This window comes from Emydura macquarii, unplaced genomic scaffold (assembly GCF_026122565.2).
Source record: "Emydura macquarii macquarii isolate MOO-44397 ecotype Brisbane River unplaced genomic scaffold, CSIRO-AGI_Emac_v2 contig_2365, whole genome shotgun sequence".
NCBI lineage: Eukaryota > Metazoa > Chordata > Testudines > Chelidae > Emydura > Emydura macquarii.
This window is the reverse complement of record NW_027132502.1, coordinates 1,315,715-1,334,151: the sequence shown is the minus strand read 5'-3', so window position 1 is coordinate 1,334,151 and position 18,437 is coordinate 1,315,715. Positions and strand designations below refer to the sequence as shown.

At 44.0% G+C, this 18,437-nt stretch overlaps 1 protein-coding gene across 3 annotated transcripts in view; it reads left to right on the top strand.

The window, feature by feature from the left end:
• Positions 1–18,437, top strand: part of TP63 (tumor protein p63) — a 128,634-nt gene that overhangs the window by 66,077 nt on the left and 44,120 nt on the right. For all 3 annotated transcript variants that reach the window (XM_067561063.1, XM_067561062.1, XM_067561061.1), the window contains one exon: positions 244–498. In XM_067561063.1, the coding sequence (XP_067417164.1) occupies positions 244–498 (255 nt within the window). The remainder of the gene's footprint in view (positions 1–243; positions 499–18,437) is intronic.

Sequence of the window (18,437 nt, the reverse complement as noted above, 5' to 3'; positions counted from 1 at the left end):
TTAGGAGCATATCACTTCTTGCCGTCTGTGTCCTCCTCTGTAAAATGGGCAAACGCTTCGCCAGGTGGTGGTGGACAGAACTGGAAGATGTTGGCAAAGCGCTCTCGGGTCCTTCAACGAAAAGCGCTAAGGAAATGCCACATATGAAGCAAATTCTAGCTAGCGAAGGCCGCCTTTCTTTGGTCTTCGGTTTGCAAGTGTGTGCTAATGCTGTTAATGTTTTCTCTCTCTCTCTCTCGGCAGCCGCAGTACACAAACCTGGGGCTCCTAAATAGCATGGACCAGCAGATTCAAAATGGCTCCTCCTCCACCAGTCCCTACAACACGGAGCACGCTCAGAACAGTGTCACGGCACCCTCGCCCTATGCCCAGCCCAGCTCCACCTTTGACGCCCTCTCGCCCTCTCCGGCCATCCCCTCAAATACAGACTACCCGGGACCTCACAGCTTCGACGTGTCATTTCAACAGTCCAGCACAGCGAAGTCAGCAACGTGGACGGTAAGGCCTGCAGAAGGGGACGCCCTCCTCGACTTTGGCCTAGAGGCCGGTGGAAGTGGTAGAAAAAAGATATGGTACTGTAATGTGAGGAATCATAGAAAATTGGGGTTGGACTAGATGATCTCCTGAGGTCCCTTCCAACCCTCTGATAACAGTGACTTGTGTTCAGTGTATAACATCTTGGGAGAAGGGGAGGGGAAAATTAATCTGGGCCATGTCCCTAGGGAATAATAATCCCAGAGATTCCACAAAAACCCAAGGTGTACAAAGTACACCTGAGATGCACAAATGTGTTACCTAAGTCTCCAGGTCAAAGAGTAAGAACACGGGTGGACGTTCATAATAGCGTTCTAGTCCGGCAGATTGAAAATTAGGATTTTTGCACAGGGAGAAGTTTGGTAGAGTCCGATTTAGCACACTAAGCGTGGTGTTGAATGTACAGTTATGCAGTCAGTGCTGATTTGCAAGCTAGTCTCTCCTTTCTGACTCTTGGGATGGACCTTTCTTTCTTATCCTACACTCATCTCACAGGCAGAGATTGATCTCCAGTGCTGCCAGCTCTCATTTTTCTTTCTTTCTTTCTTTTTGTTTTTAAACCCCAGCTCTTGAAATCACGTGATTCACGAGTTTGGCTTTAAAAAACTCACAATTTTGGGGGGCCTAACTGCTGATTTTTTTCAATTGGGGTTGGCAATACTGGATCACTAGGGAAGTTCTGTGCCTGCACAAAATCATCATATTTTTTATTATTGTATTTACATGTTTTTAAATTTGGAGAGGAGAACTTTGTTTTATTTGTGTCCAATCATATTTTTAATTTGTAATTTAAGCTTTGAATTCTCTATTACCTTCCTGGAGGAAAACGAATCTCTCTTTTGACTATACGAGTTAGTTCATGTTAATGATTTTAAGCCTAGGCATCCCAGTTTAAAAGATTCACTCTTTTCTCTTTTAAACACTTTTTTCTGGTTGGTTTTTAACCCTTGACAGAATTACCTTCTACAGCCTCTCCCCATCTTTAAAACTCAAGCTAACTGGGTAAATTTAGCTTCAGTTTTTTGGTCTTTTAAAATAATGTTTAAACCTGAGACCATTTAAAAAAAAAAATTATATATTTATTTATTTGTTTATTTTAATTCCAATACAATTTTTAACTCAAGTTTAAATGTTCTCCAATAGTGTTTGCAACTAAATCAGAGTGAGCAGCAGAGTGCTGTTGCATGAGAGTTTAAAAAGTGACATTGACCAGTTTATTTTCATTGTCCAAATAGAGAGAAATTGTGGGGTGGGGGGAGAAATTGACCTCTATAAATGGACAGTAAATTATTGCATATCTTGAACATTTTCTGTTTGGAAACAGAAGTCATTTTTGGAAGACAAACATAGTAGTGTAGTGCCCTTTCACAAGTCAAATTCTTATTCTCCTACAATTTAAAGGGAGGCCGTAAAGAAAACCATAAATTGAAATTGAAGTTCTTCTTTACCTGTGTTAGTAATAATGCCTTAGACAGTTGTAATCCAAATAAATATGGAAATCTGGATTTCTCTCTTTATTCTGTTTAATTTTATTTTTAACTTAGGAAAATTATGTTGGTCAGTTTTACTTTCCATTTCTCCAGCACGGTGCTCCTTTTGCATTTTGGGCTGTGTTCACTGTGCCCTGGACAGTGTATATTTGGGGGAGGGGAAATGGATATTTAATTTTTTTTAAAAAAGACATTTTTCACTGCATATGGTCCAGAGTTTTATTGGCACCAAATTTGGCACCAAAGCATTTGACACTCTCCCCTTAGCACTCTCTGGAAAATGCTTTCATGTGATGGACATGCGATGCATTTAGTGTTCCGATGCAGCAAAGTACATGAGTTGTCCCACTGATATCAGCGGAGATGCTCACAAGGCGCTTGGCTAGATCACATGCCTGGTATCTGTATATCTAAATATGTTAGTAGCTGGTGAATGCTGGGCTTCGGTTGTGGTGCAGTGAGGCAGGCAGGGGAAGTTGAGTTACATGCTGCTGAAAAGAGACCAGGCCTGTAGACTGAATTCTTTTCTCCACCGAACACCATGGGAAGATGTAAAGCTAGCTTCCCCCACGCTGCCCCACCAGTACGCTGCAATGCTGCCCTGGAGGGGGCCATGTCTAGAGATGAAAAGATAACTCCGGTATGGTCTACACCTAACGATTAGATCACTCTACCTGCATCGCTTAGGGCTGTGAAAAACGTTTCACCCTGTGTGATGTAATTAGCTCGACCTGACCGCCGGTTTAGACGCGGCTAGGTTGGTGTAAGAATCCTTCCATGCACTTAGCTGCCACCTCTAAGAGGGGAGGATTGACTACATCAGTGGGAAAAACCTTCCATCTGCATAGGAAGCATGCACGCTGCAGCAGCAGAACTGTAGCACCATAGATTCTTCATACATACGGGTGCTGCAGGAGGGTATGTCTGTGCTACAGCCGCCCCACACAGCTGCCGAAGCCATGTCACATCCTCTCCGTTTTCATGCCCCCATCAGCTTTGGCCTTAACCAGGGAATGCTGATGACATGAGCGTGAGGTTGTGGGTGCTGAGGGATTTTTTTTCCCACCTCTCTTTGCAATGTCCACCAGGGACTGGCCAGAAATCAGTACAGCTATTAAGCACTCAAGCAGATTTTTCCATCTTCAGAGCTCTGCCCTGTTGCTAATTAATCCACCAACTCATTTCACACGGGCCTTCGAATGGGTGGTAATATGCATCTGGCTGCTTTACTGCTGAGGTGGGCGGGAGAGGATTGAAAGCTGTCTTCACTGCTATCGCATTAAGAAATAAGAAAACCGGCAGAATGTCAGTGAGAGGATGGAGGACTGCCTGATCCTCTTGACAAATGCAGAGGGTATTAAGGTCTTGTTGGACCCTTTGCTGGGTCGCTAATTTTTATGACTTCGTGTGCTTTGATTAATGCCTGGCATCTCCTTTCTCTCTACTGTCAGTTTAGGAATGTACCTGACTGGAAGAGTTTCTTGCACTACAATGACCTATTAAAAGCTTAATTACTAGATGGCCCCACCCTTATTAAGAGCCCCAGAGTTTAAAGCACTTTTTCTGGCTTTGTCTTGCTGTTCCCAAGAGCAACAACGTTAAGGAAGGAAGCCAGGTTATTGTATCATGCTCCTTCCCCTGTTTGGGAGTGGATTAGCTGGACGGGCCCATCTTGCCCTATTGGCATCTGTTGGCAGTGGATCTTCTTGTCCTGGCAGACAGAGCACACCAAGGAACGGCCTCCTCCGAGGTTGTTCATGGCTGAGTCACGCTAGGTTTAGCTCATACCTCCTCAGGCTGCCCATTAGTTTCTCACATAGGAGTGGCTTTGTGAAGTATGGACACTTTGCTCCTTGGAATTGTCCTCAGACCAGCGATTTCTTTTTCCCGGGACAATGAACACCGATCAGATGGTAACTAACTTTCAGTCGCTGTTGATCCAGCTGGACTGGAAGTGGTGGCCTGGGGCTAGTCTACACATTGGGCGGCACAGTTGTATCGGTGCAGCTGTGCCGCTGTCAGAGCGCGTGTGTAGCCGCGTTGTGTCGATGGGGAGGGAGAGCATCTCCCACCAACATAGCGCGATCCACACAAGCGTTTATGCCGGCAAAACTTTTGCCGCTTGGGGGCTGTAAATAATACCCCCCCGAGTGACAAAGGTTTTGTCGACACAGGTGCTAATGAAGAGAAGACCCTAGAAATGAGAGTGGCAAAGGGCTCTTTTTAACATGACAGGAGAGTAGGCTTGCACTTCAGATTCTGTGGTGGTCTTCTGATTAAAAGTTGACCAGAAATCTCAGCGAAGCAGTAGTCACTTTAGGTGAAACTTCGGTTTCATTTCATACTTATTACAAACAGGGAGCTGTGCAGGCTTTCGGATTTTCTCTCTGAATTCTCTAAGCTCCGTGAGGTGGGTATTCCAGTAAAACACGCTGTCTAATCAAGTTAGTTTTTCATTTTTGTATGGCGTTCAATTAATTAATGATGACAAATTGAGACTGGATTGTGGAGGACTTCAAGAAGAGTCTGAGTTTTGATGTGCTTGAGAAGACAAGAAGTGTCAAGTTAATCTGTTTTTTTTTTTTAAAGGACAAAAATTAAAATCCTTTGGAGTTTTTTTTTAAAGTGATTCCGAATCCAGAGCTCAAGTTAAATATAAATCAGCTGACAGTCAAGCTATAGAATGAAGTGTCTTCTTTCTATTTTGTAATGAAGTCAAGGGTGTATTATTTAAACTTGAGAGATTTCCCTTACAATTAAGGTGAAGTTGTAGTCTGTGGCGTATGATGTGTCACTCATTGTGGGATACTTGCACTCAGTGAATTCCCATATACTAAGGCTCAAATGTCTCCTCCCATTTTTTTAAGCAGAAGAAAACAAGACATTTCAAAAGTGTTACACCTGGGATTGTTTTCTGCACAAGGAAGAGTTATATGCAACTGACCCCACCCACTCGGATAAAAAACACAGACTTTTCCAGTGAAAGATTTGGCAATCAGCTATCACTAGTAGAACCAGTTGCATGTGGAATAGACTGATTGCAGGAGGAAAATTAAAAATCAAAGCACGAGATCAAGGTGAACTAAAGTTAACAGAATTGCCAAACTCAGGCTATCAAAAATCATGAGTCAGACCATTGTAAATTGAGATTTTGGGGTTGTTTATTTCCCTTTGGCTGTCTGGTCTTGAAGGTACACATGCTTTGCATGTTCATGCTTTTTTTTCTGTAACCATGAGAGCTTGACACTTTCCTCCTCCCCGTTTTTTTTCATGAAAGTTGAGATTTTCATGAAGCTTCTTGATTTCTGAAGCTAGGGCTTCAAGAAAAACACCTATTAGTGAAGATGCACGATAAAACCACAAGTGTGGCAACATTCTCCTCCACTAGATTGGGTTTAACATCGATCGGACCTGTCAACATTTTGTTATAGAATACAGAACCCTGTGAACTTTGACTCTGAAGTTCAGGGCAAGATTGCAAGCTGCTGTTGTGTGCTCAAGTTAATTTAACTGTGTCTACAAATCTGATAGCTCCACGTGCATCTAAATAACTATTTGCTTGTGCTGTTACACATCTTTTTGCGCACAAATCACAGTAACCACATCCAGTTTTAAAAACGAGTCTCTGAAAGACCAATTTGAAGCACGTAATGTGAGAGCCGTTCCAGTCCTCGAGTTAAAAATTGGCCCCCACTGTTAATGTGACTTCTTTATTTTAACTAAATCACTGCCCTCCCCTTGCTAATCAGGGTTCTGCGCAGCACATTACAAATAATAAACCCAACTTCATGCAAAAAGCCTAGATTGGAACGGTAGGGTAAAGTAGTTAGAGGCTGGAAATTCCAGTGTTTAAAGATGCATGCACAGCTTGAATTCTGCCCCTCTTGTTGAGTGCGTGTTTGTTATTGCAATAGTCTTTTTAATTACATGATCACACTGTAATCTGAAAAACATTGTAGCATTTTGTCTACAGTAGCCTCAGGTGCACATAATGGCGTAACGTCTTGGAGTCATCCTCCTTGAAGATGTGACGTATGACGCTAAACGTGTACCTAAGGTTGGGAAAACAAAACAAAAACACCCTGGGATGTGGGCACTGCCCTCAGCCCAACATGATAACCAGTCAAGTGGTCAACGTGTGCGTGCACAGCCTTCCTTTAGCTTTTGCTGTAACAGCTACACCACGGAGAGAATGCCTCCTTAAAATTCAAACAGATCAAAACCAACCAAGGGACCCAGACCCAATGATGTATGAGCTTTCTGGCCCCAAGAGAACATTGATACGTGCCTTCGTGTGCAAGGTTTTCTAACCTGAGCCAGAAAAACAAACCGGAAGCAATAAGGAATGCGTGTCAATGGCGGTGATGACTCCTGTAAAAGGAGCTCCCACAAATCGGCTTTCTAGATGGATGCACATCTGGAGCCTTGTTTAAATTCGTTTTCCATAGGGGCATGTTTGTTTTGAGAGCCTGGCAATAAGACTATAGCCTTCTTCGGAGGCACTCGCAGTTTGTCCTCTGTCTTTTTGAAGGGGCCTAGAAAGACAGGAAACTCTCCAGGTAACTTTCTGAAGGAGGTGCCGCCTCCCATATGGAAACATTTGTGCGCCACCTAATCTGGAAAGAACTAGTTCACCCATAAAAAGCAGCCCAGGAGGAGCCTGAGAGTTTATCTTTGCCTTTGCACCATAAAAAAGATCTGAACCCATCCAGATTCTTATTCAGAATAATAGAAAATAGAAACCAGGGCCTCCTTTCCAGGGACATTCTGGTTTTATTAGTGTTATCTTTTCCCATGTGGCTGTCTATAAGGAATAATCGATTCATGCACTTCTTGGGTTTCAGAAATTTACCTGAGGGGCAGTTTGCATTCTCTCTCTCTCTCTCTCTCTCTCTCTCTCTCATATATAATTTGTTTTGTCTTTCATCTTTTAAATACTCCTAGGATAGGCTGGTCACACAATTTGAACATTTATTTGGAGTGATATATTTATTTAATATGACTATTATTAATCTTTAATATTTGTATTACGGTCATGCCTCAGCTGAGAGCAGGGCCCCATTGCATTAAAGGGCTGCCCAGGGGACGCTCTGATAGACAAGATAGTGACTTGGCTAAGGTTACACAAGCAGCTCGGTGTTAGAGCCGGGTATAGAACTTAGATCTACTGAGCCACTGCCCATCAGACTGTGCTCTCTCTCAAGATAAATCAAATAATGTGCTCAGACTCAAGAACACTTTGATTGCTAAAAAAATACAGAGCTTAGACTGGCCCTACCCCAGAAGGTTCACAGCCTGCCAGGTCCTGCAGTCCTATACGTGTTTGGTGGACCCATGTGCTTGCATGAAGTACCATTGACTTAATGATGGACCACCAGTGCGTTGCGCAGCCCTTCCCGTTGCTTCTTAACAATGTTGCAAGGGGAAGCGTTGGCGGGAGGATATATCCCCTGGTGGGCCACAGAATGAAAAAGCTCAGCCACCGTTTAGTTGAAAAGAAATTCTTTGCTTTATTACATCTTTAGTTTATCAGACTGACTCAGCAAAAGTCTCATTCTCTGCCCTCAAGTCCAGCATTTAAAACAAAAAACAAGCTTTTTGGTTTTTTAATGAGAATTCTGTGTGTCTGGGGCAGAAAGAAAAAGTGTTAATTAAACATAATTGTCACTAGTGCAACACACACAGCCCCACCTTCCATGAGAAAAGAATAAAAAGAATCATAAACCTGGATTAGGATCTCACTATATATATTTAAAAAAATCACCGTGTGAAAAGAAACCCATGCATCAAATGTATCATTGCGCCTCTAGCAGTATTGCCAGAGGAATTAACTTTACAAGGAACAGCCCCAACCTGGAAAGGGGCCATCTTTCTCATCAGATCCGTGTGGGACTTGGGTTTCTGGAGCTGAGTGAAGTAAGGGTTAAAAACACTTACAGATCAGAATGTTTGATGGCTGGTGGTCAGGTGGGCATCTTAAAAGTAGAGACAGGAGGAAAAAATAGCAGAACACCCCCCTCTCTTTTTTTCCCCCTTCTGTTCACTCTTGGTTAAAACTTGGCATATCTATAACTATACTTAGCACTTACGTAGTGCTTTAAATCTTCAAAGTGCTGTACAAACATTACTGAACTAATCCTCGCAACACCCCTGCCTGGTAGGCAAATCAGAGTTATAATCCCTCTTTTAGCAATGGGGAGAGTGAGGAGTAGAAGACGAGCCAAATTTTCCAAATGTAGCACCTGAATTTTGATGCCTTATTTTTTTTCCATACGGCTTTTGGGCTGATTTTCATTGGCTGAATGCCCTCTGCTCTCGCTGACTGGAGCTGTGAGTGGTCAGTGCGTCTGGAAATGGGGCCCTTGGCGTCTCAAATTGGACAGTCAAAAATGTTGGCCGTAAAGACTTGCCCACGGTCACATGGTAGTTGGTGGCAGAGCAGGGGCCATGTCCCATTCTGCTGCATCTGTGTCCTGTTGAATAGGAAGTGTTTTTTTAAAATATCAATGTTACCAACATCTCTCTTTGCTGGTGATGCCGGGTAGCTGTACAACTGTCATCCCTCCTGCCCCCTTTTATTTAAAACGTGTCAGTTTTCAGAGTTTTTTTTAAAAAACAAATCTGTAACGTTGCGCTAAAAAGCTTTGAGGAGCAAAGATATTTGGCAAGTGATTTATTATGTAATTTAATACCTTCATTTTTCAGGGTGGGGCACAGTGTTTAAAATAGACACTTACTGTACCTGCCAAAGTATAAAGGGGGATACTTGGGCAGATTAGTTCCTTCTCTTAGCTCAGATGGAATATGCTGAATTCTATAAGGTGCCAGTTTTCCTTATAATATGCTGTAGACTGGGCTGCAATTCCAGAATGCGTTTAAGCACGTGCCGAAGTGTGTGTTAAATTAATTGGACTACATGTGCTTAAAGATAAGCACCTTGTGCTAAACTGGGATGCAGGGGCGTGTTTTAGTAGAGCAGGGTGTGATAATGGTAAGTATTCTGCTTTAAAAGACTGTCCCAGGTAGAGAGGGTTTGTATATAGAAGGGAGCATGAACTTCCATTGTGCAATAACTGCTTTTCTTAAGGTTTCTACTATGTAAAGAAGGTGTGTCCTATCCATATTTTCACATAGCATATTAACTACTAAAAAGGGTTTCATTTCTATAAATAGACCTGTGAAATGACTTTCGATTTTTTTTTAAACTTCATATTGATATGAAGATGCATTTACTGTTGACTTACAAACAGGAAAACGTTTACAAATAAAATTCAACACACATTTAATATACCAGATTAAAGAAATTGACTTGGAAGAAGCAGGTTTGTTGTGTGATACCAAGTTGTGGGGTTATTTTTGTTTTTTAAGCTAGCAAACTACGTGCGTGTCTGATACACATGACCAGTTGATATCTTTCTAATGCAAACATTTTTTGCAGCACAAAAAGTCACATTTAGGTGACTATAAGGTTGCATCACAGATAAAAATGAGAAACTCAGATTTATGGCTGTCTTTTCTTTTGCAACAGTATGATTTTTTAAGTATGGCTTCAGTTTCAACATCCTGGCTTTGTGTTACAGGTCGTCTGCTACTGAATATGCATTTTTTAAGTTTAGTACCCTTTCTCTTTCTGCAGGAAACACTGAAGTTATTAGCCTATTTCCTTTCAAATATTTAAAGTACATTTTGGTAACTTTTTTTTCCCAAGAGGAAGATCAAAAGAGTATATATATTTAAAAAATAGAAATCACCACTTATGGTCTGGGAGCCATATGAATTGTGCGATTCTCAGGGGACAGTTGTCCACATCCCCCGTCATACCCACTCGACAGAGTCCTGAGATAGGGCAGGGATGCCGATCGACCCCTTCAGCCCTGTTCTCTGCTGCTCCTCAGGCTGGGTCTGCTTTGTGGCAGTGTTGTCTAGTGGACAGAGCTCTGGGCTGGGGCTCAGGAGACCTGGGTTCTCTTCCAGGGTCTGCTGCTGGGTGACCCAGGCTTAGCTGGTAATTTAATGGTCCCTCAGCTTTATGTCTGGAGTGTCAACATCATAAGGCACCCCAAAGAGAAATCCTCACGTGCAAGCGGTTTGAGTGTCTGCTTGAATGAAAACCGCGCTTCCCATTTTGTGCAGCTGGAGTGAGATGGAATCGGAGGGGCTGGCCCTTCTGCAGGCGGAGCAGTCTGGTGTAGCGTTTGTAGCACTCTTGCTCTGCATCCTAGAGAGATGTCAGTCCAGAACTGGCGGCTAGCATCACTGAGGCTGTGTGGCCATCGGTTCCTTTTCATTAGATGCAACGTGGTCAGCGGCCAGTCCCTTCCTCTGAGCGTGATCTAGCCCAACATGGAACTAGGACTCCATCTCGTCCTCCAGACTTGGAAGCTGAAGAGCAGCCCAAACTCAGAGGCGGGTTAAAGCGTGCAAGAGTGAACAGAAGATAGGCAGTGGCGATGGCCCTGCAATCCTGTCTTGAGGCCAGACATTAAGATTAGGAAAGGAAACCATGGGACACTAGCTTCTGGGAATTTCTGTCTGCATGCCAACAGGAGAGAGAGGAGAAAAGTTCCCATGAGATGCTCAGCAGACACAAAACGCTAAGTGACACGTGTTCATTAATCAGTTATGTGCTGATCTGTTTTATGGTGAGTGTTTTTTGTTTCCTGTTCCTTTCTGCTGCAGACTGTCTCAGGTTATTAATTCTGAGTCATCCATTTGCTGACCTGTCCCTGATGTTCTTGAAGCAGATAGGTGCACGGGGTTGCTAGATTTCTTTTTAGGCAGATTTTTCTTTGTATAAAGGCCTCTCACTAAAAAACATCATTGCAGATGCTGACCTACAAAGGAGTTGTGGGTCCCTAGAATGGCCATATGGGGAAGGAGCACTGGCCCAGATTTTTAGAGGCATTTACGCTTTTGAAATCAATTGGAGTTAGACGTCTACAGGCCTTTACAGATTGGGTCCATAGCTATTAGCTGGCATGTGCCATTTGTCACTTTCATGAATGTTAAAAGTGATACAGTAGAAGACTGTGACATTTTTCTTCAAGAAACTGACCAAAAACCCATTGCTTTTAAAGCTGACGTTCTCTGCTGGAACGTGGTGGTATAAAAATGGCTCACTCTGGCTCTGCGGCCCCTCAATACGGTCAAAATATGGTGACTTTTGTGACAGAAACAAGTTTTTACTGGTCTTCTGCTCCTGTTAGCAGACCATCAGGAGCAAGAGGAGAAGGGCTTGGATTCTATATCTTCTAGTGCAGTATCAGCAGACTTTTCACTAAGTTCCCACCAGTTATTTTTGCCCAAATCCAGTGAAGGAAATGGCATTGCATTGGTGTCGTTTGCTGGCAAAACCAGCCCTCCCCCACCCCCTGCGAGCCTTTATTATTGGTGATGCTTGAGAAGTAAAAAGCCCATCTTGACACATGGATTCCAGGTAGTATTTGTGGGGCTGGCCATTAGAAAAACACGTCCACTTGAGTACCTTTGATGTGGAGTCATTGAGAGACCACATATTTGGCGTATGTCACTGTCGGTCACTTAACAGTAGAACGTTACTCTCTAATGGAGGCATCTTCTCCTAAAAGTGGAGCGGGATTGCATGCTGTGTTTGAGGGTTCTTCGGGGCAGCTTCTTAAAACAGGGCTACTAAAGAGTCTCTCTTGTATAGGGTTTTCCTGTGCAATTTTAACCTTTGCGTGCACTGGTTTTCCATATTGGCTAGTGATTTGGGGTGCCTAACTAGAGATGTCTTGTCTTCAGAAAGGACTGAGCGCCACCCCTTCCCCCCAGATCAGCATCCTTTGGGATGTCTGAAATTGGCAACCTGAACTCACCTTTGAAAATCTGGGCCTGTGTTTTCATCTCCTGTGTGATGCAATGTTAATCTCCTCCTCTGAGGAGCTAGTACTTCCTAGAGAAGCCTAGTTTTAGCTTATCTATGAAAGTTACTGTCCATGGCTGCCATTTGGCAATCCGCTTAGCACTCACTTCCCTGCTTAGCTGAGGCCTCTCTCCGATGCTTTGTGTAGGCCACTGTATGCGGGGCCTTGTCTGGCCAGCCTGGGAAGGCAAGGGCGTAACTCCATCGGTTTTATCCACTGGTCGTTCCAAGCCAGTTACACCTTCTAGGGATCATCCACCCCTCAAGCTCCATTAGGGAGAGGCACTTGTCATTGACTCACCAGCCACTGTATGAGCTGCCGTCTGACTTGTCTTGGTGAAATGTGTCATTAGGCAGCTCTGAAATACACCAGTCGCGTTTTTATGACCCCTGGCATTGTTGGGACCGCAATGGGGAAAATACTGATTGCTGCCCCTCCACTTGGTTACATTTATCTGCATTTAATAGTTCTGATCCTAGCTCATCTTGAATAACCAGGTGCATTTTGGCTTGCACGGCTGTAGGTACGTTAGAGTTAATAACAATAAAAAAAAAAAAAAAAAATTAAATAACCTTTGAGTTTTGGCCTCAGGCAAAGTAGGTGAGACGATGTGTTTTGGAGATGAATGTTCTTGCAGGAGGCAAGATGTAGCTTGCAGGAGAACATCTGCAACCAATCCATTCTGTATGAGATGGGGCCAAGGCTTGTTTGTCTCTCAGTACCTGTTCAAACATGTAGCCCAGCAAACATTTCCACACACATTGTGGAGAGTGGGGCAGGAGAGAGAGAGAAATCAAGCTGAAAGTTGACTGTGAATAGCTGTGATTTCTTCATAAAACTTTTAGACGTGTTGTTAATTCGATTAGCAACTTTCAAGGCACAGTAGAAGAGTTTTGATTTTTTGATTTTTTATTTTAATTGCTCACATTGGTGCTAGAAAGTATCTGGCTTTGGCTAAGATCAAATGTGGTATCAGTTTAGTATCTAAAAAGAACTATCCCTGAGGACTTTATTTGAGAGCGAGAGAGAGTGTCTGTCCAGTGCATAGATTCAAGGGACTGTGAGTAGGAATACTTCGGTTTTTGTTAATGACTCTGTTCCTGACATGCTGAAACCCACCACGGTAGCATTTCACTTCAAAAAGGGGAACTCCACAAAAATGAGGAAGCTAGCTACACAGAAATTAAAAGGAACAGTCACAAGTGTGAAATGCCTGCAAGCTGCATGGAAACGCTTTAAAAACACTATAATAGAGGCTTAAACTAAATGTATACCCAAAATTAAAACATATAAACAAAACCACCGTGCCTGAACAACAGAGTATAAGAGGCAGTTAGAGGCAAAAAGACATCCTTTAAAAATTGGAAGTCAAATCCTACTGAAGGAAATCAGAAGGAACATAAGCTCTGGCAAGGCAAGTGTAAAAGTATAATTAGTCAGGCCAATAAAGCATTTGAAGAGCACCTAGCGTAAGACCCAAAAATTCATAGCAAATATTTTTAAAGTACATCAGAAGCAGGAATTCTGCCAGACAGTTAGTGGAACCACTGGACAATAAAGGTGCTAAAGGAGCACTCAAGGCCATTGTGGAGACACTAAATGCATTTTTTTCATCTGTCTTCGCTGCAGAGGCTGAGGGAGATTTCCACACCTGAGCCATTCTTTTTAGGTGACACTTTCTCAGATTTGTCCCAGACTGGGATGTCAATAGAGGAAGCTTTGGACAAATGGAGAAATTACATGGTAAGAAGTCACTAGGACCAGATGGTATCACCCAGAAGTTCTAAAGGTACTCAAAAACGGAATTGCAGAACTACTAACTGTGGTATGTAATCTGTGTTTTAAATCAGTCTCTGTATCAGATGACTGGAGGATAGCTAATGTAAAGCGGATTTTTAAGAAGGATTGCAGAGGTAATCCTGGCAATTACAGAATGGTAAGCCTGACTTCAGTGCCAGGCAGATTGGTTGAAACGACAGTAAAGAACAGAATTATCAGGCACCAAGATGAATACAATGTGTTGTGGAATAGTCAGCACTGCTTTTGTAAAGGGAAATTGTGCCGCCTCAATCCTTTAAAATTCTTTGAGCTTCTCAACAAGCATCTTCACAAGGGTGATAGAGTTGCTGCGTTGTACTTGAACTTTGAGAAGACCTTTGACAAGGTCCCACACCAAAGGCTCTTAGTAAAATAATCAGTTATGGGATAAGAGAAAATGTCCTCTCGTTGTGCTGTAACCCGTTAAAAGATAAGTATGAAGGATTGGAATAAATGGTCATTTGGACAATGGAGACTGGGAAATAGCGAGGTCCCACAAGGATTTGCAGTGCTTTTCAAAACACATTCATAAATGATCTGGAAAAGTGGGTAAACAGTGAGGTGGCAAAGTTTGTAGAAAATACAAAATTATTCAAGGCAGTTAAGACCAAAGCTGACTGCGAAGAGTTACAAAGGGATCTCACAAAAGTGGCTGACTGGGAGAAAAAATGGGAGATGAAATTCAATGTTGATAAATATAAAGTAATGCACATTGGAACACATAATCCCGGCTAGAGATACAAAATGATGGGGTCTAAATTAGTTGTTACCATTCAAGAAAGTGATCCTGGAGTTGTGGATAGTTCTCTGAAAACATCTGCTCAATGTGCAGCAGCAGTCAAAAAAAGGGAGCAGAATGTTAGGAACCATTAGGAAAAGAATAGATGACAGTAAATATCATAATGCCACTCTATAAATCCATGGTATGCTGACACCTGGAATACTGTGTGCAGTTCTGGTCTCCCCATCTCAAATATATATTAGAATTGAAAAAAAGTACAGAGGACAACAAAAATGATGACGGTTATGGAACAGCTTTCATATGAAGAGAGAATAAAAAGACTGGGACTGTTCAACTTAGGAGCGAGATGACGAAGGGGTGGGGAATATGATTAGCAGTCTATGAAATCGTAAATGGTGTGGAGAAAGTGAATGAGGAAGTGTTGTTTACCCCTTCACATAACACAAGGAGCAAGGGTCACCCAATGAAATGAATAGGCAGCAAGCTTAAAACAAACAAAAGGAAGTACTTCTTCATACAACTCTGTCAACTCATGGAACTCGTTGCCAAGGGATGTTGCGAAGGCCAAAATTATAACTGCGTTGAAAAAAGAATTAGATAAATTCATGGAGGATAGGTCCATCAATGGCTGTTAGCCAAGATGGTCGGGGATGCAACCCCATGCTCTGGGTGTCCATAAACCTCTGACTGCCAGAGGCTGGAAGAGGATGACAGGACGGACCACTCGATAATTGTTGTTTTGTTCACTCCCTTTGAAGCCTCTGGCACCAGCCACTGTTGGCGGACAGGATACTGGGTTAGATGGACTATTGGTCCGACCCAGTATGGCCATTTTTATGAATAACCTTGGGCAAGTCTCCGAAACTGTAGGACATGGATTCCTGGTGAAATACACCTCCTCACATGCTACTGACCAGATCCTGTTTGGTCAGTAAGAATCAAATAGAGAATGAATGCTCAGCAGATGCAATTTAAAAAGCTTGTTAATTCATCTATAATGTTGTCCTGGAAACGTCACTCGCTTAGGGTCCGTGGCAGCACGTGTATCATGGAGCAGTTAGCTGAGCCCATAACAGAGTCCCTCACGTACAGTTTAAAATATTGATGAAGCAGGCCCACAAAATGCGCATGGAGTTGAACACGTGACTTGCGTGTGTAATTACCCTGATTGGGCGTGTAAATCAGGGAGCTGCACATGCCACGGGTATTCAAATTGCAGTTACCTGACTTGCGGGATAGTCCCGAACTGAATCCAGGTCTCCGTGATCTGCTGTCAGTGGCAGAGTGGGACTGCTGATGCTCTGAGCTCCGTCTTGTCTTAAACAGAGCTATCCGCACAAAGACCGGCACGCTCGCTGCTGGCTCCTTGTTGGGATGAAAAAAATGTTCCCTAGGGCCTTCCTCTTCCTCCTCATCCCTGGGGCTGTATTTGTTTGTACGGATCGAGGGAATTGGTGTGAGTAAAAGGGAGAGTGTGGAAATGGAGCTTCTGAAATGCTGACTGCAGCCCTGGGGCCCGCTTCTCAAGGGCCAGGTGCTGAGTTCTGTGCCAGCCGGTTGTAGGAACGGATCCTGCGTGCAATGCTCCAGCAGCAGTGATGGTTCCCCCTTACCCTATTTCGCAGCCCCTCCTGTAGCCAGTGTGCTGGAATGGAGGCTCTGACCCTCTGAGTTTGGGTTGCCTAGCACTGTCCTGTAGCTCCTGCACAAGCTTGTTCAGTCAAGCGCTAGTGCTCGGCAAAGCCCGTGAGTTGAAGGAGTGCAGCGTGGCAGACCCTCTCCCCTCAGACTTCATTTTGGCCAGGATTCGTCTGTAGTGCACGTGCTGTGTTGGAATGAAAGCACTCTTTTCCGCGCACACACACACAACCCACACTTGCACTCACGCCCACAGTCCCATGCATTTGTCAGCCTTCGCCGTGTATCCTGTTGCAAAGGGTCTTCCTTGGACCCCAGGAGCTTACATTTTCTTGCAATCGCCGACAGCTTAGGAGAACCCCTTGGATTGGCCTGAGGAGAGTGTCAGTTACTGGGCCTGGGACCCTGTAGGTCACCTTAACTGCAGAGATGCTCAGACTATTTCCCAGCGTGCATCTCCTGTCCTCTATGGCAACCCTCCTCCTCCTCCCTCCATGTCCTGTGTCTTCACAGCTGAGGGTGACTTGAGCAACAGCGCTGCCTATCTCTGGAGAAGTCGTTTGCGTGAAGGGGGGTTCCAAAAGTGTTGGCCCTTCCTGTTCGTTTGTTCTGGAGCCTCCCTCGCAAACACGAGCACAGGGTGGCTGGGAGGTGTCTGCCACACACTCAAATTATAGCTTTTGTTCTCATTTCTTTTCCCCCTCAGGTAAGCCCTGCCCATCCCAGGGCTCCTCCACCCACCTTCAGAGCACGCCAACGCCTCACCTTTTCCCTGAGTCCCGGCCTCTAGTTTATTTGCGTTACCCCTCCACATCCATGCTAGCAATGTGAAAAGCCCCTTTTCCTCCGGCCGGGGGATTCCATTCAGAGCTCCTGGCGAAGCACCCAGTGGAGCGGGTGCCCACGCATGTGGGAATGCTTTCTCTTGGCTTACACGAGCCGCTAATGTTGCTTAGCTGCTAAACTCTACCTGCAGGAGTGGATGTTCCAGGCAGAAAATTAGCTTAGGGAGTCAAGATCACATTTTTCTTTGCTAATTAGAGGATTAAAGATGCAGGGGGTTGGAGTGAGTTGTCAGCGTGCCACAGACGAGAGCCTTTGACGGCGGAATCTGACTAGAGATTAAATAAATTGTGTTTAAATAAAAAAATGCAGTTACAGTTTTAGCCTTCAAGAATAACTGATGCCCTCTAGTTTTAGGCAGCTGGTGCACTGTGGGCCACTCACCAGAGTGTTCGTAATCTCAGTGTTTCCTTGTGCTTCTCCCATTTGTTTGTGCCCAGCCGAAGTACCTTGTCTATATTTTCAATATTAAGCCCTTTGGAGCAGGGACTGTTCTGTGTTCAGCTGGGGCCCTAAACCTGTTCCACTGTACAGCGAGCTGCATCTACGTGCCTCTGGTGTGTTTCAGTAAGGTTCCGGTGTGTCTGATCCTACTGAGGACGTGTCTGTAAATCCTTGCATTTAGCTATTCAGAAAAACAGATCCCGGTCCTCAAATCCTGTCTGGCTCCTGTGTGCTGCTCAGGGGTAAAGCTAGTGGCGTTCAGAGACAGGACTGGGGATAGAGGGGTCAGGCAGGATACAACTTAGCTGGTCCTCAACTGGTTTATGGACCACCATGGCAGACCTTGTGGCAGGCTGGCCCACAGGAAGGGGAACAGACTCTGGATGCAGGAGAGAATCAAGCCCTGTGGCTCAAGAAACTTTCTACATTCTTTGTTAGTTGATTCTTCATCATTACAGCATGTTCAGTCTCAGAACAATTTGTCTCTTGTTTGGATTGTGACACGGTAAACACACAGCTGCGACTCAGAGCCTTAGAGATGTAGGGTTGGAAAGGACCATGGGAAGTCACCTAGTTTATTCCCCCTGCACTGAGGTAGGACCAAGGAAACCTAGACCATGCCTGACAGGTGATTGTCCAGCCTGTTCTGAAAAACCTCCAGTGATGGGGATTCCAATGGCTAGAACTGGCTGGAGTTTTAAGGCTCGATAAATGTACTGCTGTTTAATGATGTTGTAATTATGCAAGCTAAGAGACAGATGATGGGATGTTCAGATCTTGTGCATTGGGATGTGAACTGAGTGCTTAGGAGGGCAGGAATCCATTTTCACTCGTGTATAGCATTGTTCGTAATTGTGCATTCTGTGTTGTATGGAGGCTTTGCACCTTCCTCTGAAGCACCAGGTCTGAACAATAGGATATCGAACAATGAGCCAATCATTTGTTCTTCGTGTTATCTTTGTTTATCTGTGTTCAGCATGGGGGCTTCTTGATGCCAGAGAGATGTTGACAAGTTGCTGGGAACACAGAGGAGAGCACAAAATG